Source organism: Episyrphus balteatus, chromosome 2 (genome assembly GCF_945859705.1).
Source record: "Episyrphus balteatus chromosome 2, idEpiBalt1.1, whole genome shotgun sequence".
NCBI lineage: Eukaryota > Metazoa > Arthropoda > Insecta > Diptera > Syrphidae > Episyrphus > Episyrphus balteatus.
This window is the reverse complement of record NC_079135.1, coordinates 5600378-5623878: the sequence shown is the minus strand read 5'-3', so window position 1 is coordinate 5623878 and position 23501 is coordinate 5600378. Positions and strand designations below refer to the sequence as shown.

Genomic DNA, 23501 nt, shown 5'->3' with positions numbered 1-23501 from the left:
TCAAAAATGTATTCATCTGGTTTTTATGTTTGACTATAAATTGGTATATAATAATTTTTACAAATATTTATTTTTGGAAAGTTTTGAGTTTGAGAATAATTGTCAAAAATAATATGGTTATACAGTAAAACTTAACATTCTTTAAATAAAGAACAATTATTCTGAAAAGAGACTTGTAGGACATCTGGAAAAAAAAGTTACAATTTTTTAAAGCCCACCATGTCGAAATTTCAAACTGAAATTACAGTACTTCTTACACCGGTGGCTAGTCATCGGCAACAGATGTACACAAGGGCGTTTGTTATTTTTGAATCAAGTTCCTAAGTGGAAACAAAATCCTCTAATTTTTTCAGATTTTTATATTGACACTAGATGGCGCCCCAAGAGAGTTAAAGTTTTTTTCTCATTTGAAATAGGTATGTGTTGACTGATGAGGCCATTTTTTTTAGATATAGACTTAAAACAAAATTTTGATAAGGTTCTTGTCCGCATTAACCAACTTTTTCAAAAAGGTATAAATAGTTTTTCTAGGATCAGGGGTTTAGTCAGGTCATAACCTTTTCTAAATTAGTTTTTGAATTTTTTTTCTATTTTTATTTCAACTCTTCTCACTTATTCCTTCCCTAAACCAACTTTAAATTTCATAACAAGCGTCAGGTACCGTACTGGATTTTCGTTTCATCAATGCTACTTTATGACTAATTTTTCAATTTTTTTTTTTTAATTTTGGGATAACTTGATTGCATTTTAAAAACAAGAGATTTCAATAGTTTTGTAATTATAAGTACACAGTACATACAAAATATTATCATCTTCAATATTCCCCATACAAATAAAATATTAAAACAAGAAGAACGCAAATTCTTGTATTCTAGATATTTTTAAGTAAAATATTCTTTCGTTTATAGTTTGATGACCTATTTTAGAAAAAATGACTCAAAATAACTTAAATAACTTAAAAAAAAAACTTTGATTCATTGTAAACTTATTTTTGATTTTTACTCATTGCTTGTATTTTATTTATTTTAAGCAGTGAGTTGTTTTTTAAACTTCAATCGAATAGAATGTTTCTATTTTAATTATGTTAGAATATTTTAACACCAAGGAATCTTAGCAAACACCTTAAATATAAATTGTTTTTGTATTTTGTATTTTTATTCGAATATCTTTTCTGTTAAAGAACGTTTTTATCGTCATTTTGTTCATCCTCGAAGGACATCAATATGATTGTTAAACACCATTACCTTCACCAATTTCAACCAACAATAACTTACAATTTGTGTTACATAATTTTTCTATAATTTTCATTCACACAATCCCTTGATATATTTCAAGCCATTAGTCGATTTAATAAAATTTCCAATCGTTTATTTCAATCCACCTTCGTTATTCTCAATGCACTTTCGCAGAGAGAATTATCAAAATGTGAAATTCGAATCGATAGTAAATTTTCCTTGGGGGCTTTATTCTCGTTGTCCTTCATAAAAATAGAAAAAAAAAAACTAAAATAAACTGCATAGCGAAGGAATAATTTTTACCTCTCCTCCTACAATTGCTATGATTTATACAGAAAAAAATAAAATCCTTAAATCTACATCCTTGAGGACATTCAATTGAAAAAAAAAAATATATGTATAACAAAAACCTTCAATTTTATTACTTCTTTTTTTATTTGCCATTACAAATCATTTTGCTTCCTTTTTTAAAAGAGAATCATAATTCTATATACTTTGTCGTTAAACACATACAAAAAAAAAGAATTGATATCATCAAACAATTCGTCAATGTCAAAGTTTATGCGAATAAAATTTTATGACTCGTGTTAGTAGATTATGTCTTTTTTTATTATGACAATGAGTTAATCCTTATTTAATTTATTCCAAATTAAATCACAAATTATATAATCCACAACATTTGTCATTTTTTACATGCGAATTGACAATATTCTTTGAATTAGACTTTCTATTAAAAAAAAAAAACTAAAAAATTTAATCATTGACTAATATATTGTCGCAAAAAAATCCAATCTTCTATACACACAAAACAACCAATCCAATTTCCATAAAATCAACTGTGAAATGATGACAACATACCCGACATGTATATACGAAATTAAAAAAAAAAAAAATTACATTGCATAATCAATGTTTAGATACAAAGGGCAATTCCGCTCGAGATCGATAGGATGGAATTTGTTCGTTAGTTCTTGAATCACCTTGATTAATCCACTCACATCCCGTATTTATTTTTTTTGTTGCTCTTTCTAAATAAAGCTTTTAGAGAATTCCCGTTCATTTTTCGAAAATTACTTAGAGCAAATAGAGTTGCCATAGTGCAACATTTAAAAACAGGGTTCGATTTCGACATCGGACAATATTTTGTTCATTTACTTTAGTACTGACTATTCGGTAAATGAAAAATCAATACGTTCCACAACATGTAATTAGCCATATTACGCATATCTTAGTATATCATCGAAGGAGAAAAGGTTTATTATATTAATTAGTATTTAAAAAAAACTTGAACTCTGACAAACAAACATATTTAATCTCTTAATACAGATTGTGGAACATAGAACTAGAGTTTCGATTTTGTATGATTATTTAATTTCCAATCCAAGTGAGTAAAAGGCTTTAATGACAAATACTTAGCTCACCCACATTACCATAGTCTTCCTCTACCAAGTCATTTTTGCAAAAATTAGTTTTAAAGCCTTCTACATGTTGTGGAACGTGTTTTTTAAATCAAGAAGGTTTTATGAAAAATTTGAAAAAAAAAAATTCCTTTGCAATGAAAAAAAAACTAATCAAAATTTTATTTTTAAACTTCAAGTATCAACAAAAATTTTTAATTTAAAGTCTGAGTTTCAACTTTCGAAAAAAATGGATTGTAAAAGTTCCACAATTGCAAACAGTCCTTGTTTTAAATAACCAAAACCTTTGAATTTCTTCACTGAAATTGATTAAAACAACAAATTTCACTGCACCAAATTTGTGCCTACATGGCAATGGGTTCCACAAAATATAATTCCATTATTATGGATATGTTCTACATCCATTTTCGCATTAGATTACGTTCAAGATATCTTTGTTGATTCGTGAATAATTAACACGTTCCACAATCTTTTTCACCTCATATTTTCACTTACTCAGTGAATTATGGAGAGACTTTTACTTTCCACATTTTTTTTTTGTTCACTAGGATATCGACTGGAAATATTTAAGGAACTTTGTCAGCTGTAAAAGAGTCTATTAGTGCCCAACTTGAAAACTATGATTTTTTTTTTGCATAAATGTTTTAAAGATGCGTTCCACAGATTAAATTTTGACAACTAAACTGTTTTGTCTGAAAAAATGTTCAGAAATTTGCCTATTACATACTGTGGAACGCGTTTCTTTTTTTTTTTTAATTTCACGTGAACTAATTTTTGTAGCTTTGGCAACCCTAGGTTAGGTTAGGTTAAATGGGCTGACAGTTGATCTTGTTACCGTCACACTTAGATCAATGTAGATCCCTTGTGATACCCTGAAGTATTGTAACTTCCTGAAAAAGTGATAACCTATGAATGCTATGGTTGTTCGAGCCATTTGGAGGACTTTACAAAGTTCAGTAGGCTATTGCCTGAAAGTTCCGAAAGTTCTTCTAATTCATTAAAGAAGTAGTTTCCTAAGAATTTTTTCCTAGTGCGACAGAGTGCTGGGCAGTGACAGAGGAAGTGAACAGTGTTTTCCTGTTCGTCCTCATTGCCGCAGCCTCTGCATAGATCATCCGTACTAAGCCCCATTTTCTTTTTGTGGTATCCTAGTAGGTTATGTCCCGTTAAGATGCCTATTAGTGATCTTAAGGAAGGTTTACTAAGTAGTAAGATCTTGTTTGATTTTTTCTCGTCGAAGTTCGGCCATAGTTTCCTGGTGTGACCGCAGGATTCTAGGAGGTTCCATCTTTCATTTGTTTTTTGTGAAATATTGTTGACAATATTTCGTTTTATTTCACATTGTGGGATTCTGATGTTATGGTCTATGAGAGAGGGATCAAGAACTGAGCCCTCCCTTGCAAGCTCATCCGCTTTTTCGTTGCCGAACACATCACTGTGGCCGGGAACCCAGCAGAGTCTTACATTATGCTGCATACCAAGAACCCTAAGCTCTTCGCGACAGCAAGAAACAAGCTTTGACTTGATTAAGGTGGCAGAAATCGCTTTTATTATATGGCAACCCTACTCACTAGCTATACTATTTGTGTGCTAGATTTACCTCTAGTACGTACATAAAAAACAATATCTATGGCAATATGTGCACACCTGTTGCACATTGGCCGCCACCAAAGCTACAGTAGTTTAGTTTTATCATTTCCTTAAATCTACATTCAAATAGAGTTCTATTTATCTATCTATCTGAAATGTCTGTCTGTCTGTGTCGCTATATAACTATTCGAATGGAAAATATTAGATGAAAAAAAAAGAACAAAAAAAAAAAATTGTTAAAATCCGTGTCATTACGTGAAGTCAGGCGGGTACACATAGCATTTGTAGACAGAGTACATACTACCACCAAAACGAGCACCAAATGTGAAATCAACCTCAAAAACGATAACCGGAAAGTGAGTACGCTCGTTTAGTTTAGTTTAGTTTTTTTTTTCCATTTTTTAGATTCTTTTCCGTCTTTTATTTTATGCCTTCTGTATTTTTGCAAAACAAAAATTAAAAATTTAAATGACGACGATATCACCATTATCATCGTTTGGTTTAGTACTATACCTCAGGGGTGTCATCTTGATAATAACTACATTTGTATTAACAATTTTGAAGTAGTGAATTAGTTTCAGTTGTGAACAATTTGACCAATTTCGCCTGTGATTTCAGTTTCAGCTGTATTTTACCAACGTTCGCGCTGCTGTTTCAAATTCAGCTGATTTCTGTTTCAGTTTAAATCTTACAATTTTCAGTTTCATCTTCGCCTCTAATTTCGACTTCAGCTGTGATTTACTAATTCCGCCTATGATTTACAAATTTTCGCTCAGCGGTTTTTAGCTGTGATTTAACAATTCCGTTTCAGATAACTGTTTCAGCTTTGATCCTACAACTTTCAGTCTCATTTTCGTCTTTAATTTCAGCTTCGGATGCGGTATACTAATTCCGCGTGTGATTTACCAATTTTTGCTTAACGGTTTTCCGCTGTGATTTAATCCCGCCTATGATTCCTGTTTCAGCTTTGATCTTACAATTTTCAGTCTCATTTCCGTCTCTAATTTCAGCTTCAGCTGTGATTTTCCAATTCCGCCTTTGATTTATCAATTTTCGGTCATCGATTTTTAGCTATGATTTAACAATTTCACCTCTGATTTGTCTTTCAGTTTAAATCTTACAATTTTCAGTCTCATTTCCGTCTCTAATTTCAGCTTCAGCTGTGATTTTCCAATTCCGCCTGTGATTTATCAATTTTCGCTCAGCGGTTTTCAGCTGCGAGTTACCAACTCCGCCTCAAATTTATGTTTCATCTGTGATCTTTCAATTTTCAGTCTCATTTCTGTCTTTAATTTTAGCTTTAGCTACGATATAATAATTCCGCCTGTGATTTACCAATTTTCGCTTAACGGTTTTCCGCTGTGATTTAACAATCCCGCCTATGATTCCTGTTTCAGCTTTGATCTTACAATTTTCAATTTCATCTCCGTCTCTAACTTCAGCTTCAGCTGTGATTTTCCAATTCCGACTGTTATTTATCAATATAAGCTCTGCGATTTACCAACTCTGCCTTAAATTTCTGTTTCAACTTTGATCTTTCAATTTTTATTTCAGTTTTAACTGTGATTAACTGTGATTTACAAATTTCCGCTCTACGGTTTTCAGCTCCGACCTACCAATTCCGCTTGTGTTTTTAGTTTCAACTCATAGTTTCAGCAGCGATTAAGCTGTTATTTTTTTTTAACTTACTGTGGAAGTTTGTGGAAAGTACTTTTTTTTCAGTCCTCACCTTTCCATGGTAAAAAAAATTGGTACTTTTTTTTCAATTCGAAGACGACAACCCTGATCGTCATCGTCATCATCATCACCATTTAGAAAGATGGAATGTGCACCACCTTTTTATTTTTTCTTGTTGAAGCACTCGTAAAATGAGGGGGGGATGATTTGGGGGTAGGAAGGTAGTCGGCTTGCATAAAACATGCGAATTCGCACCTGGGAAGTGAAGTGAATCCAAAACTGAATGAGTGCTGTGCGCCAGTGGCAGTGATTTGGTTTTCATTTCATTAAACTCTCTTTTGCTGTTCTAGTTAGATATGTTTTTCTTTTTTTTTTTTTTCTTTAATTTTCTTACACACAGAACCACACTCGTCGTCGTCGTTGGTTAAATAATGGAATTCTTTTGTAATTCTTCTTTTAGAGGAATTTCTACAAGTCGATGAGTATATGAATGAGTATGAGACTACAAGAGTATAGAGTAGAAAATACGACTGTGAAACGGTGGCGGCAATGAAGACTACGACGATGACATGACCCGAAATTCTTGTTCATCTTGTTTGTTTATGTGTAGCTTCAATGGATTTTTTTTTTGTACGTGAAGTATGCAAATTGTTGGGTTGGGCTGGGTTTTTTAGTTGAGAAGTCTTGTTAAAGAGGCACAAGTAGGTACTTTTCGCAGAAGAAGAAACATACAAAAAACACATAACTATTCTAGTACTCAACTCAACTTTAGAATACAAACGCTGCTTAATGAATTGTGGTATTATAGTAGCAGCATAGTGGCGTGGCGGTGCGGTGGCGGTAGTGGCATGTAGAGAATGTAGAAAAGACATACTAGGCAGCGGCGTATACACTCTCAGACACGTCATGGAACATTGCCTATTGAGTTCGTTTATTGAAATTCTATTTGACAGTGTGGTCTGAAAGTTATGTATCTCTCATATTTATAAAAAAAAAAGTTTAAATTAACCAACAGTTAAAGGCAGTGTTAGTTTAAAGTTTAAGCAAAGTCAAAGAAAGTTATATTTATGTAACGTACCTTTTTCAATTAACGAAAGATTTAGTCAAAACCACGTATAATTATTATTATAGCTGTCGATGAATCCCTGCGTGAAATGAGGGAAAGAAGTCCAGTGCATTTATGATGTTCATATATGGGCGACCCAGCAGTTTGTAGCACCCCCAAATTTTTTTTGCTCATTCGATAGAGCATTGGCTGAATGTCATTACTCTGATTTTTCGCACTCGCGAAATTCACCTTTCGGCCGCCATCTTGGATTTTAGTTTTTGTTGGATATCTCGATTTCTATTTATCCTACATAAAAGTTGTGTATATAAGAAACGTAGGCGTCTTTTATGTTAAGAACACTTTTTCGATATTGTGAATATTAAAAAAGTTACAAGCCAAAAAATAGAAAAACCGAAAAAATGACAATTTTAAAGATTTGAGCACTTTTTATCAAAATTATGAAAAAACGTATCGAGAAAAGATTATTCGACTTAAAATTTTCTACAACTCTGCTATACAACTTTTTTTTGTATCGCTTTAATTAATAAAGTTATTAATACTTTTTTGTTAATAAATACGGAAATGAAATGAAATTACAAAATGAAGAGACTTAAATATAAAAAAATTGCAGGTCCTGAATTTTCTCTTGTAAAATAAAGCTATAAAATACTCACTTAAAATTCAAGATTTTCTTAAAAGAAATATTAAGAAAAAAGTAAAGATAAAAAACACAAACAAAAAAGAGCATTTTTAACAAAACAAAAGTACTAATAACTTTTGTATTTATAGCGATAGAAAAAAAAGTTGTATAGCAGCGTTGTAGAGAATTTTAAGGTGAATAATCTTATCTCGGAAGGTTTTTTCATAATTTTGATAAAAAGTGCTCAAAACTTTAAAATTGTCACTTTTTTCTGTTTTTTTTTACACAACTTTTGTTTTTATACACAACTTTTATGTAGAATAAATAGAAATCGAGATATTCAACAAAAACTAAAATCCAATATGGTGGCCGAAAGGTGAATTTCGCGAGTTCGAAAAATCAGGATAATGATATTCAGCCAATTCTCTATCGAATGAGCAAAAAAAATTTGGGGTGGTACAAACTGCTGGGTCAAATTATAAATGCACTGGACAAAAGAATGAAGAAGCGCACTGAATAGTGAGAGTACTAAATATGACCTACATATATAAAGCGTACTGACTTGTTTATGTATTTAAGAATACCACAGATAAAGAGAGAGATAGAGAAGGTTTAGTAGAGAGACAATTTTAAGGATAGTATTGAGTAGTTTATGAAGTGTACGTTGAACTTAATAGCAGTGATACAATCACTGATTAAAAATCTAGAGAATGCCAAAACCTACTTTTGCGAAGCTTGTAAAACCTTTCTAGCATGAAATTTAAAATTAAATCAATTATTATGACGTTTTGGAGTTTTTTCTATCAGCAGAATATTGGTCAGTCAAGTTATTAATTCAAAAAATTAATATTTTTCAAGAATTACTCGTTTTGAGAAATGTGGTTTGTATATTTGAATGTTTAAACATGTAATTCATTTTGGACTCTGACATTTTTGGGGTGGAGTCGAATATTGTTACAATTTTCTGGTAGCCGCTAGTTGTGATTTTTTTTAGAGAGCTGAGTCCCAACATTTTCAAATATCTAGAAATATTCTAAAGTCATTGATGTAGCAAAAGTTATTCGTAACGATCTTTTAGTTAATACAGTTTTGGTGTCATAAAAACTAAACTAAATATTTTTCATTAAAATTATGTACCTAAACCTAAAATAAGATGATGCGCACATTAAATTTCACTACCTTAAAATTAGAAGATATTCGTTTAAAATTAGGTGATTTCACTAAAACTCAGTTAAATTTAATGTGAACTTCATCTTAATTTAATGTAAATGTAATCCGACAAAAAATACAAATTTTAAAATTATAGGCACACTTTAGCTTAAGGAGGGAAATCCATCTGGACGACGGGTTTTACAAGATTTTTTTTTTTGGAAAACTGAAAGCATTAATTTAAATTTGGAAAAATACATGATATTATTGACATCATGAAGTGTTAACACAATTTTTTTGAAGTAATAAAAAAAACAAAATGGCGGCCCTACAGCCGTTTAAATGCCGTGCAATGCCCAGGTCCAGTTAATTATTTATAACCAAAAGAGAAATTTTTTTAAATTGAAATATATTTATACGCATTGCATGAAACTAAATTTAGCAAAAAAAAGTGTAAAATAAAAATTAGAGACCAAAAAAAAACGAAAAAACACAATGTTTTTTTATAAACAAATTGTTAAAAAAATATTTAGGTATTGTGAAAACTATATTGATCTTTTAGGTTTATGCAATGACCAATAAGGTAACGAGTAATTTGCACTTTATTTCAAGTCGATACACTGTGGGCTAGAACGCTATTTTAGCTGGAATTAATTATAGAAATTCTCAAAATAGTCTAAAATTGCAACTAAAGGCATTAAAATGATGTCGAATGATATAATAATGATAATTTTATAGCACAACAGACACTAATGATAAGAAAAACAACAAAAATAGGCGAATTATTATATAAAATGAGGTTTTCAAATTTAAAACACATATTTATTGGTCTAAAAAACAAAAAAATGGGGTCTTTAAAGTTTGAACGCATCAATTTCGAAAATGGTATCATTGAAGCGAACAAAAGTTGTTTTTACTTAACAAAACCGTTATATGAAAACATTCAACTCGTTTTGTTTTAATCGTAAGTGGTTTTTCTGAATATTTTGCTCCCTATACTTTCGGAGTTACAGCGAAAAAAGTTTGCTCTTGTAGGACATAGTTTTATATAAAACATAAAGCCATATAGAGTGTGCCTACGCGTGCCTTTTTTTTAAAGCTTAGGAACATTCGTTTTATATAAAATCGGTGCTAGTGACATACTTTACTTTAAAATTTATACACAAAAGTTCAATATAATAACAATTTACGAGCCAGTACTATATTTGGATACATCACTTGTTGATAAACTAGCAAAATTTTCACAATCAATCCGTTAAAAGAAAATCAATAAACGAATATCTGGATAGAGGAAAAAGAGGCCTTTTTTGTTTTTTTTTTTTCGAAAAATTGCTTTCGATTGTGTTTTTTATGTAGCCAATGAATGTTTTGACCTCAACTTTGAATGAGAAATTATAGCTAGTTCATTTATCTATCGAATGAGACCAAAATTATCAATTTTGGAAGAAGTTGACATTTTTAATTAATTCCAGCTAAAATAGATTTCTAGCCCACAGTGCGATAGCTTCATTAGTTTTTGAGTAACGTTGCACGGCCGGCGCGGAAAAAAAACGTGTTTCGAGAAAAATTCGTTTAAAGTTTTCATTTTATACTGTGGTAGGCTCGGAACGCATGGGTTTTAGGACTATCTGGGGACTTTTGATGCTTCATTTAAGGTTAAGACCACTTAAATAGTTAGTTAATTAGCGCATTCAAGAAATTAATGTGATGTGTCACCTTAATTTAAGTTGGAAGTCATCTTAGCAAAAAAAACCATTCAGAAATACTCTTAAATTACGGTGGGATCCGCTTAATTCTATGTGGTCTGTTTTTTTCGTGTAGAAAAATTTTGTTGATCAAGGTATTATTTCTACAAGAATTTATCTTCTTATGTTAAAACACTGAAATTTTGTCTAATACAACCTTTGAGAAGCAGTTTTTTTTTTAAATTTTTATCAACATTCGTCACAATTTACGTGCTAATTTAAAATTGTAATTTGGGTTGGGGATCATCATTAACTCACAGAATTCCTCTATATAGAACAGGGAAAGTTACTGACCTACTCCTTTATACAGTAGCGAGCAAAAAAAATGCAAACAATAAAAACATTTGCATTTTTTTGCTCGTCTAAAATCGCATATTTAGGTAGACTTTTGACCAAATAATTGTATTGGAGTATAATATTCCACAAATTGACTCTGTTTAGTGAAAATAAAACAGTTTTAATATGTCAAATTTGGTAACTTAGTTCTTGTTCAAAAGTCTTTAAACCTTTTTCGTTTGCATTTTTTTTGCTCGCTACTGTAGCTACTTCTTGATAAAATATTTTTTTTTCTCGTACCAAAACTATTTTCATATAATCAAGAAGACAAGTTTTACAAGTACTTTTCAGCTAGAACATCTCTTCAAAGGTTGTTATTTAATGTTTGTTTTCATAGCTTGAATATTATATAAATACAAAAACCATCGCTTAACTTTCCACCTCCACTGTCATTAACATCATCACCACCACACACCCTACCTCACCTTGCTACCTCTTTTACCTGAGTTCCTACAATGCAAAAGGCAGGTAAGGTTTTCTACAACTTAGTCTTTTATTTTTTTCTTATTTCTGTATTAGTTGTCTTTTACCAGTCTGGTTTTGTTTTGTTGTTTATTTTTTTTTTTTTTAATTCCATTTTTTCGGTGATTTCTTCTTCATCGCTATTATGCTACTCAGAGTTGAACCTATTTGTATATTTTTGGCATTTCTTTCGTGTTTTCTCTCTCATTGTCCCCGTTTTCGTCGCTGTGTCGTTTATTGGCAATTTAGCATGCCGCCGCACCGCAGCAGCTAAGCGCCTTACCCAACTATCCACTATTAAGTATTCACTGACGAACCGCGATAGAAGATAGATTATCTACATTTTCGATAGTTGAAAACTTCTTTACACAAAGAAAAAAAAACAAATACGAATAAAAAAAAATCGAATGTGTTTCCAATATCCACTTCCTTAAGGTTTCTTTTCTTCTATAATAATCTTCTATCTCAATTTAACTTATCGAATTATATTTAATGAAAAAGATACTTATCTAAAGTTTTTTTTATTCTTTTTTAGATACATAACTCGTTCAAATCGAACACCATCAGGAAGCGGCGGCGGAGGAGGTAGCAACAATAGCGACTCATCACCGTCACCGACAATACCAACATCTGCAGCAGCATCACAGAATCGATTGACACCCAATTCACCTAGCACCACCACAAACAACTCTTCGTCTTCGAATCGCCTGAGATCACCACTCAAGTCGCCTTTAATAAATCGCCCATACCATCACCATCACCATCATTATTCAGCGCCATCAGTATCCGCCTTCGTTGCTCCACAACCATCATCATCAACATCCTCATCATCAGCAGTAGGAGGAATACCAGCATCGTCATCATCAGGGTCAGGAACTTTCAATGGTAACGGCAACAATCTTCATCTGCAGCAGCATCATTTCCAACCAACTTCAGACCCTTACCGATCTGTGATGACCAATTCTGTGGGCGCTGTTGCCACTGTTGCTGCTGCACCAATCCACCAAGTTGGTGCTGCAGCATCATCATCATCATCATCTCCATTGAGCGATATTTGTGGTGAGTATTTTGTCTGGAGATGTGATTGAGATGCTTTTGTTTTTTGTGTTGTGTTTGTTTGTTTGTTTTTGTTTCAACTCACTTTTTTGCCTCGTCATTTTATTTTTTTTGTTGTGCACTTGTGTTGTCATTATATTTGCACTTATCTAGCACTTAATTTTCTTCTTCTGTTTGCTCATCATTTAAATTTTTGTTTTGAATTTAGTTTGATAATAATTTTGCATGAAAAACGAGAGATGATTTTATCTATATAACTTTTGAGTTACGCGTTACGAGTGTGTGCTTTAGTTTTTGACATCTTACCGCATCGAAGCAATAACTCTTTATCGGGGATATACATAGCTTTTGTGAATGACTACAAAAAGTAGCTATAAGCCAGGAACCTTGTGTGAAGAGATTAGTGTGCCATCTAGAGGAGCTTAATCACATTAAAATGATTAATTTTTATTAATGAGTCTGACGAAGTGCGATTAAATTTCGCGGAAAGGCAAAAGTTTATTTTGTTTGGCTTGTTTGTTTAAGATGAGGCGATTATATGGAAAAGTGTCTTAGTCAATTATTCAGGTGTTGAATGACAGGCTACACGTGGTCAGAATGACTTTTGTTATTCATTTAGAAAGTTAGTATAGATGTGGCATTATAATCCAAGGAAAATATGTTTGGATTTTGAAAAGTGTTTTTGTTTTTTTTTTTGTTTTTTATAAAAACCATATATTAATAATTACACTGGTCGGCAAAAAACTAAAAAAAGTTGGGAGCAAGAACTTTATAAGGTGATTTTAATTGACTTTAGTGTGCTGAATTTAAAACTGTTTACAGATTTTTTCTATCACGTCTAGTTTTTGAGCTATACTCATCACTATTTTCGCTATAAAGCTTCAAAAACTAATTTTTAATTGAGTTTTTTTTTATGTTTAGTCAAAAATATATATTTTCCGTAATATGTTGCTCTTTATAAGTCCAAATCAGAAGACGCAAGATGGAATTTGATTCAAAAAACCATTCATTACTTTGAAAAAAATTATCAAGATTTTGAGATATCTATCATAAATTTCATTTTTCAATATCTTTAAGAAAAAAAATAATTTTAAAAAAATATAAATACCTTTAGGAGTGTTAATATGGCGTTTTGAGATTGCATAAGTAGTTTTTCAAAAAAAAATTAACGGTGATGAATTTCGATGTCAAATGTACCCAAAAAAAACGCGTTTTTGACCTATTAATATTCAATTATTTCAAAAACGTGACGTGCCAGTGAAATTTTGACTTCCGATTCAGACTCAGCACACAAAATTCCTCTCGAAAAGTAGGGTTTGGTTCTTGCTCTATATCCGTTGCCGACCAGTGTTATAAATGTATTAATCAAGATAATGGTTCGAATACTAAACCTGATTTAGAAAAAAAAAGATAAAAAAGCTTTAAAAAATCATATATCTTAAACCTGTAACCAGTAACCACCTATTCTAATTTTACCAAATGCGATTTTCAAACACTGCTGCTCATAATTACCTCACCCTCTTTACTTTGGTAGTGAGATCCTTGTATTTTATTTTAATTGAGTTTCAGATTCTAGTGCGTATTTTTGTGCGTTGTATTAATATATAGTAAGTTGAAAAATTAAAAAAACTTCGAAACTGACAATTTCTTGACGAGTAGGTACATGAAAAAGTTTGTCGTTAATTTTTCCAAACAATATTTAGCCAGCTAATTTTGTTATTTTATGAAGCTATCGCTTTTTCTTTATTGAATAAACATTCTTTTGAAAAAATCTTTTAAATATTTTAGGCTTATATTCGTGAAGATTGTCAGTTTTGAAATTTTTCTATCAATTTTTACAGTTTTACCGAAATTTTTAGCAAAATACTTTAAAACTACCTGGAATTTATCGATATTTTGTATGGAAACGTTTACAATTAATTTGGCACTAGTAAACATATTTAAAGAGGCTTAAACTTAACCCTCTGTATCTGTAGGCACACCTCTTTTTTGCGAATTTGGTTTATACTTTTTCATGTCGCTAGAACTTTTTTCGGTCTCACTATTTTATAGAGAATCATATATGAAATTTATGTAGAATTTTCCGAGGAATTCGAATATTTTATTCACAATTCCAAAAAAATGTATTTTCACCCTTATAAAAATACTTTTTTGTGACCACTTTCTGTTTTCGTCCTGCCAAATTCGCACCCGTGTGCCGACAGAGGGTTAAGATTATTTTTTTTTGTATTTACTTATTTTACAGTACGTGCATTGAAATTGAAAAATGTTAGTCCAAAAAAAGATAGATATACTGGATGTGTCTGTTTAAAGCGATATATTAAAAGCATAACAAAAAACGTAAACATACGAAAGATGAAGAAAATTTTGTCAACTCTTACGCAGAAAAACGTATATTTTATATATTTATATTTTATTTTTCTATTCATATCAAACCCAAACAAAACTGAACTGGTACAGGCTCTAAGAATGACAGACTGCACTACGAAAACCACATTTTTGGATTATTGTAAAATTTGAATGTCGTTTTTTTTATAACTAATTTTTTTTACACGAAACCAATACATGACTATAGAGTGAGTACAAAAATTCTCAATTCAATTGGGTTCTTTATTCTCAAAACTCGCTTTATTAATAATGAATTTTTCGAACGATATACGTAACAATATTTTCAAGATAACTAAAAAATTGAAAACAAATTGGATTTTTTAAACAAAACTCTTTTGTGAAAATTTAGAAAAGGAAACTAATTTTTCTATAAAATATTAAACAAAAAAAATGTTTAAAATAATTTTTTTTTTCTGAATCGCATATACCTAACAATTTTCTAAAAAAAAGAAACTTTCTATTTTTTTCAAAAAAGTCACATTTTATGAAAACATCGCTTCTTTTTTTTTCTGAAAATCTAATTTTCCTAAAATCATAACAAACGGTCCCAGAGAACCAATTTTTGTTTTTGATGTCTGACTATCTTCCAAACGACTCTTATGTATGTATTTTTTGGAAAGTTTAACGTACAAGTGTTCAGTCAGAGGTGATTTTTTTTTTTTTCATTCAAAAACTCATAATAAAGTCTTTCACATTGCAACCAATAGTACAATGCTAAAATTTGGAATTAAATTCATAAACTACATCGTCAAAGAAACTGTCTTTAACCTAACTTCACTTAACTTAACTTCACCAAAATTTCAACATAGACATTTTTTCAAGTTTATAAAATGATCTCGATATATTTCAACAAAAACTTGTTTATTTTGTTCTCAGAATGATCGATTTGTTCACTTCCGTCTTCATTAGAATAATGGCATTAAATTAAATTAGAATGGTCAAGTTGACCGGCTTCCTTGATACCAAACCTAAAAATTTAACTTTCATTCACATATAGCAAAAAGTTCTATTTTTTTATTGAAATTTGTTGTTTATTCAGAAATTGTATACTTAATTAATATTATGTCACAGGAAACAATTTATAGCTATTAATCTAGTTAGATCAAATTCATATACAAATCGACAGAATCTATTTCTAAATTTTTCTACGAAACTAATTTTCAAAAAGTTGCTTAAAAACCCTAAATTTCAGCTTTTAACACTCATTCATCACTGACGATAAAAGTGTCATTTCCTTATTGCCTTTTAAACTAATGTCAACTTCATTTTTGAAACCAATCTTTTTATGCGATTATTGAATACAAAAATTTTGTAATTAATTTTTACATAAACATAAATCTCATAACCCGTAAAATCTCCGAACGTTCAATAAATCTCTTTTTATTGTCGAAAAACAATCTTCAAAGTCGTTTTTTTTTCATTTATCTTCCTTTTTTTTTTTAAATTTTTTGTATTCGCTTCATTGACTAAGACGATGAGGTATTATTTATGCTCGAGCCATATTCATGTAACCCAAAAGCGGATTGGTCACACTTATCGCCGCTTAAGACCTAAAAAAAGCAAGAGTCTTAACTTTTTTGTTTGTCTTCAAATGAAGCATAACCAATGTCTCAGTTAATTTTTTTTTGCGAATTTGAAACCAGTTCTTATATTTTTGTTGTGTCATTTTATAACCTTTCAAGTGATAGATGCCTTTAGGGCTTTAATTTACAGTCTTAAAAAAACCCTTCAGGGAATTGTTATGGTTCATTGATCTCTCATCATCAGCATCATCATGAAAAGAGCTTCTGATTTGGAATCGATATCTTCTTTTATGTTGCAGCATTTTGTATTTAAGAATCACTAATTAGCTATCAATCCGTGAAAATTTGCATAAATAAGTCGGTTAAACATTTGATGGAGAGGAGCAGTTTCTGAGACGAAAGAGAAGAGGAAAGAAGAGAGACTTTTGTTATTTTGATTTAATTCCATTTGAACTTTAAATGAAAGACCGAAGCTAAAGAGTAAGGTGCAAGATAAAAAAAATGTATGCAAATTGATTGCCTCATCGACTTTTTGCAAATTTCACGTGAATTTGTTTTTTTTTTCTTTCTTTCTTTCTTTTTACGTAATAAAATGTAATTTGAAGTGTTTTCGTAATTAATTTGAATAGCGAGACACGGTCTTTGAAAAAGAGAAATAATGTTTAATCATGAGACGCTTTATTCAAAATAAAAGAGAAACTGTGAGATGATGGAATCTCACATTTGACACGGAAGAGATCATTGCAAATTGATTATTGTTATTAGAGTAATTTTTTTTCATCTTCTTGTTTATTATGATTTAATCATATCTACTTATGCAAATAAGATGAGATGAAGATAGTGAAAAAGCTGTTTGTTGAAGGATGTTTACAATTTTTTTTTGTTTTGTTTTGAATTCTCATAAGGAAATGACATCGATTTAGATATTATAGATGCAAGGTACACTTCTGTCACTAAACGGTCATTGATAAAACATCGAATTATAAACAAGGTGTGGTTAAAATGATAAATGATGATCCATGACGAAACGTTAAGACTAATTAAGTTATAGGAGCGTGAAAAAAACCAAATAAATAAATATTAAGTTGTTAGATAGTTGCATTTGTGAAACAGAAGAATAGCAGTTTTATAACAGTCTGTTAAATTATAGTTTTTGCTTAATTATATCAATAATTCTTGAGTTAAACTGATGCACTCTTTTTAAACGTCATTTAAAATCTTCATTTTCTAAGGAGAAAAAATTATTGCAGATGCTTTTTAAGGAAGAAGTAAGGAACAATGCAACTAATTTTATCAAAAATCATGCTGACGCTAATGATTCAAATAAAAATTTAACTGACTTGTTTGTCCCTTTCTAATATTTTAAAACTCCGATATATTTTGAGGAATTGATGCAAAATTACAGTTTGGAATTAGAAGGAGGGTTTCTGTTACAAAAGTGTTGCTTTTCTGATGTAAGCGAAAATTTAAATATCAGTTTTTAAAAACTGTTGAAATTCCGCTGATGAGAGGCCATAGGAGTGATTCCTTTGGCATGTCAGTTTACGAGTTATAATGAAAATTACATACTTCTTTTAAATTAAATGAATAAGCAAAGTAAAAAAATAATGAAAATTATTTTTATTTTTAAGCGGTGTGATAATAAATGAATAAGTTTCGAAACGTTCTTGTTCCCATGGTAAAAGTAACTCTAATGTTAAAGTTTTTCAATGAAAATATTAGGGTAAATTTTAAAAACTGATATTTTTTGAAGAATTTCATTAATACTGTAAATAAATAAAATGATCAATTAAATACTGTTTTAAATGATCTTGTACAGAACACCAAGTATGTCATTTGATGTCTTGTATAAAAAGAAATTTTTAGAAAAAAAATTTCGAAAATCGTTATAGCCATTTTTTACTTGCGATATAGGTACTATATATCAAGTTATGCATTCGTACAAAAAAAAAAAGTTGAGATAACATTTTTCCATGACATTACGATGGTAGAGAATGCCAAAAAAGTTGGTATGTAGCATTTTTTGGAGACTCTCCAGAGGAGTTTTTGGAATTAATTTTTTTGGACCAAAAATAACGGTACTTGTCATATACCGATTCGATTTTAGTAAAGTTGAAATTGCTCAAAAACGGCTCCAACGATTTTGTTTAAAAAAATCAAATGTAAGTTTTAAAACAAGGGCTATCTTCTAATGAAAATTTTTTTTTTTTGAAAATCATTATTAACGGTACCTGCCATAGAACCTTTTTTTAAATCCGATTATCTCTGAAACTGCTCATTCCATTTCAACGAAACTTTTTGTGAAGAAGCATTTATATGATTTTAATATACGCCAAAAATAAAATTTGGAAAAAAATAATTTTTGAATATTTTAAAAAATTTTGAAATTTTTTTTTTTGAAAAATCCAATTTTCGAAAACGGGACATTGAATTTTTTTGAAATTTTGGTTTAAGATGTTGATTAGTGATTTCTACAAAATGGCATACTAATTTTTTTTTAAAACTTTTTTTCCAAAAAATTAGTTTTTTAAAAAACGGCTCTAACGATTTTGAAATTTTTTTTTCTAAAAATGCATTTTAATATATCAATCAAAACTGCATACTTTTTTTGGAGGGCAATTCGATTTCAGATTTTATTTAATTTTTTAAAAAACGATTTTATTTTTTTTATTTTTTTTTTTTTTGTTTTGTACCTACAATAGTCGGAAAAAGTATTTTGACAAAATGAACATTTTTTTAACTGATGAAAAAAATCTGTAACGGTTAAACATTAAATAAGGAAGTTGACGGCTATTTAATAAGTATATTATGGTGAATCTCATGATGGTCAATGTCAGTCATATAGTTGGTATTATGCTTCGAGGTTGCATTTTTTGTATAAAAAGTACTAATTTTTGAGGGAAAAAAGTATTTTGACAAACGTTCTTTTTCAACGTTGGTAAGGTAAGGTAATGCATTTTGCGTGTTTCAAGCACGTATACAACTGACAGAGTTATTAAGGCTCCGATTTGTTAAAAATTGGACAAAACGGCGGAACTTAACATCGAAATTAGTGCATCTTCTGTTGCAAGTCATAATTTCGGTGTGTCTGTTAAAAGATCTGTGGAGAACTGAATTTATCACGGGAAACTAAAAATTACCAAATATGACAACACAAAAATATGATTATCCTATGCAAAATTTACACGAATGGACAAAAAAATGAAAAAATGCACTAAAAAAAAGAGACGCATTTTGAGGAATTCACTTTAAATCCGGAATGACTCCAAAAAGTCTGGATTTGGAAATGCCATTCTCTCATTAAAAACTTTGTGAGCAAAAGTTCCCTTTACAGGAAAGCTCGCAGAAGACAATTTTACCATGTTTATGGGGAGATAATACAGTATTTATCTCATAAAACAAAAATCGAAAAAAAATTGAATTCTCAAAGGAACATATTGGTATGCTTCTTTCATTCAAAAACAAAGTTTCATGGCCCACTTTCTCACAAATTTCTATCTCAATGATCCGGGAAACGCAAAGGAACTGTTGAAGCTCCGTAAAAATTTGGTCAAGTTTGTTCCAGAAGCGAAAAGCACAAGAACATGTCAATTTGAGAATTCGATTTTTTTTTAATTTTTTTTTTATGAGATAAATACTGTATTATCTCCCCATAAACATGGTAAAATTGTCTTCTGCGAGCTTTCCTGTAAAGGGAACTTTTGCTCACAAAGTTTTTAATGAGAGAATGGCATTTCGAAATCCAGACTTTTTGGAGTCATTCCGGATTTAAAGTGAAAAAAAAACGTTTGTCAAAATACTTTTTTCCCTCAAAAATTAGTACTTTTTATACAAAAAATGCAGCCTCGAAGCATAATACCAACTATATGACTGACATTGACCATCATGAGATTCACCATAATATACTTATTAAATTACCGTCAACTTCCTTATTTAATGTTTAACCGTTATAGATTTTTCTCATCAGTTAAAAAAATGTTCATCTTGTCAAAATACTTTTTCCGACTATTGTATATAGTAGGTACCTACATTTTACAAATTTCTATAAAAAAAAGTCTTAAAAATTTAAGCAACTTTAACTGTAAGAGCAACTTCGTGCGACCCAGTCGTGCATTTTATTTTATATAACATTTCTAAAATTAAAAAAAAAAAAAAAGTTGGTACCTATGCCATTTTTAAGAAAATATTAACACATAAAAAAGAAATTTCGATAAAATTCATCAACCCTTTTTCAAAAAATTGTTTTTACAAAAAAAAAAATTACAATATTTTTTAAAAAATCCAAGGTCCTAGGAAAATTGCTTATACCTTTTTGAAACCGGTATTTAATGCAGACAAGAACCTCATCAAACATTTTTACTTTAATATCTAAAAAATATGGCCTCATAAGTCAACATATACCTATCTCAAATGAGCAATAATTTTAACCCTTTTGATGCGCCACCTAGCGTCAAAATAAAAATAGGGGATTTTTTAAAATTATTTTCAAATAGTTTTTCCACTCAGGAACCTAATTCTTAAATGTACATACATTAATTTTGACCACACCTATTTTTTTTTTAATTGGAAACGTTATTATTCAAACCCTCAAAAAAATCGTCTAACTTATCTTTCTGTAAAATGTTTTTCAATTTCTTTAGAATAAAATTATGCTTCTGATTTAGCTTCTGCAGTGTATTTTCCCGTTATTTAACATCACACTATTCATTTTTCGACCTAATTGTATACTAGTCTTTTTGCTGTCGCTTGAATTGCAACTGACAAACAGAAAACATCTTAGAAGAAGAGTATGTAATTATTACTTCTTTAATAAATGTTAATTACACCTTTTTCGAAAAATATAAATGGATATGATATGACACAAAGTTCGACAGTTCCCACAATGGTGGGATGATTTCCGCATGAACCATTAACAACTGGTTTCAATTTTACTGAAAACGTGTCATTATTTAGATTGTTAAGAACCTTTTAAGAGGTAATTTTTTTCTCATGTTTTGTTGTGTACTTTTCTATAAGTCGTTTATATAAATCTCAAAACTTTGGAAAAAGTTCAACCTCTCAAGTTTTTGTATCGAAAAATGACATTTTAGATCAAAGATACCATCCCGTAGTTGCCTTTATAGAGTGCATTTAAACATTCATTTTTAAAGTAGATTTCATCTAGTACAAAAAAAAAACCATTTCCATGATTCAAAATTTCCACATCATCCAAATCCAATTTGAATTATATAGTGTCGCCATCATATAGTTTTTTTCGCTCACAAAAATTCCAATTTTTTTTTTAAACAATTAGAAAAAAAAAAACAATTTTTTGCACTCAATTCCTTTTTACCCCAGGCCAAGCTATAAGTCCTACAAATAAAAAACATAGTGAACTCTATACAAATGGTCGTATCGTGACGAAATCCTCGTCAACCTCATCAGTAGGTCAGCCAAATCATAATAATAATCAACATCGTAGTCCTGCTGTCCTTAATCAGTCTAATCAACTACCACAACAACAGCAACAGCAACTTACACCAGCAAAAATTGTAAGAACCACAAAAACTTCTCGTTTGCGTGCTGCTGCGTTAGGTAAGTAAGAGTATAACTTCAATATTCTCGAATCTATTCAAAAGCACAAAAAAAAAGATACTTTCTTCTTTTCTATCTGATTTTCCCTTTTCTAAATTTTAACTTTTTTTTTTTTGGTTTTTTTTAAGAAATAATTTGTGATGTAAATTTTGTTGTACATAAAACACTAACACACCAAAACCAACAAAAACCATCCTTAAAATCCTTGAGATTAATTTGAAATTCTTTGAAATCAACAGATAAAAAGAAAGATTCAGATGAACACCATCAACAACATCCTACTTCGGGAATACCAATGGCAATTGGCTTACGCCAAACTTCACCTCGCCATCATCATCAGAATTCTCGCAAACCTGGCAACAATAATAGCCCCGATGTAACTCGTACAACTTCTGCACGGTCAGGATTAAGTGCTTCACCGCCAGCAGCTGAAAGCAGCAAGAAACTAGTTCCGTCGGCAGTTTGCGTCACAATGCGGCAGAATCTTAATGAATTGCGTTACAATGGCAACAACGGTGGAATATCTTCATCACGCAGCAGGGAACAAAGACCTCATACTACAGAATGTACCGTTAAGATAACTTCAGCAGGTCGTAATAATGGCGGCGGTGTTGGTGGTGGATTGAGTCATGATGATGATGAACAATATTTGAATGGTAACAATGGCGATGATGATGAAGAAGATGATGGAGAATTCTCTTCATCAGCACGACCACGCTCATCGACCATGAATTCGGAAATAAATCATTTGGCACAACCGGCACGCAATGGTCGAGATATGGAGTTGAGTCCAGTAAGAAATAATCGAACAGTGAGTGAGATGATGATTAAGAAATTTATACAAAATTTTTTTTTAAATGTTTTCTTTTCTTAATTTTTGTTTTAGCCGGAAGCACAGAAAATTGAAGATCGAGACAAATCATCGAAGAGAAAATCGAATTTAAATCGTTCATTGAATGAAGAAGCAACTGGAGATGGTAGGTTTATTATTTTTAAAAGTTAGAATATGAATTCTATATTTTTGATAGGAAATGACTAATATATCCAATTTAGTTTATTTGTTAAAAATTTCGGTAGCAAAGAAACGGAACTAAGTCATAATTTTTTTGTCAACTTTTTTTTTCTGATGGGTAGAATTTGGTATTTAAATTTAATTTGTATTAAAAAAGAGGAATTTAAGGGATAAATTTAATTGTTCAGAATTTATTTTATGCTCTTACAGCTTTGACACAGTTTTTTGTTTCGTAAAATGTACTGATACCGAATTAATTGGGTTGAATGCGTGCATCTTTGATTCAAAATGGTGAATCGTGTCCCACCTCCATGTTGAAAGACTTAAGTTTGCATAAGAGTCAATATCCAACCAACATGTACTAAAATTGGGACGATGTCTTTAGAAGGGCCAATTATCCTCTGACTTGTACTAAAAACAGTTTTGAAAAATTCAAATTTAGATTTATTGAGACTTATTTTTGATTACAATATAGTACTTATGTTTGAAATACATTGTTAGCTTTAACATTTGAATATTTAAGTTAATAGACTTGTTAATTCTATAATACCTATGTTATGGTAAGAAACTTATATAGTAATAGGAACAATTTTTAGTGCTGCCCAAAGACACTTACCTACAGAATTTACAAATTGTTAAGGTTTTCTT

At 30.4% G+C, this 23501-nt stretch overlaps 1 protein-coding gene across 9 annotated transcripts in view; it reads left to right on the top strand.

Annotated features, from left to right (window-relative positions):
* Positions 1–23501, top strand: part of LOC129909888 (serine-rich adhesin for platelets) — a 408462-nt gene that overhangs the window by 224978 nt on the left and 159983 nt on the right. For 8 of the 9 annotated variants that reach the window (XM_055987036.1, XM_055987033.1, XM_055987034.1 and 5 more), the window contains 4 exons: positions 11836–12359; positions 21605–21841; positions 22081–22652; positions 22728–22818. In XM_055987036.1, coding sequence (XP_055843011.1) covers positions 11836–12359; positions 21605–21841; positions 22081–22652; positions 22728–22818 — 1424 coding nt within the window. The remainder of the gene's footprint in view (positions 1–11835; positions 12360–21604; positions 21842–22080; positions 22653–22727; positions 22819–23501) is intronic. The other variant, XM_055987035.1, reaches the window with a different exon arrangement.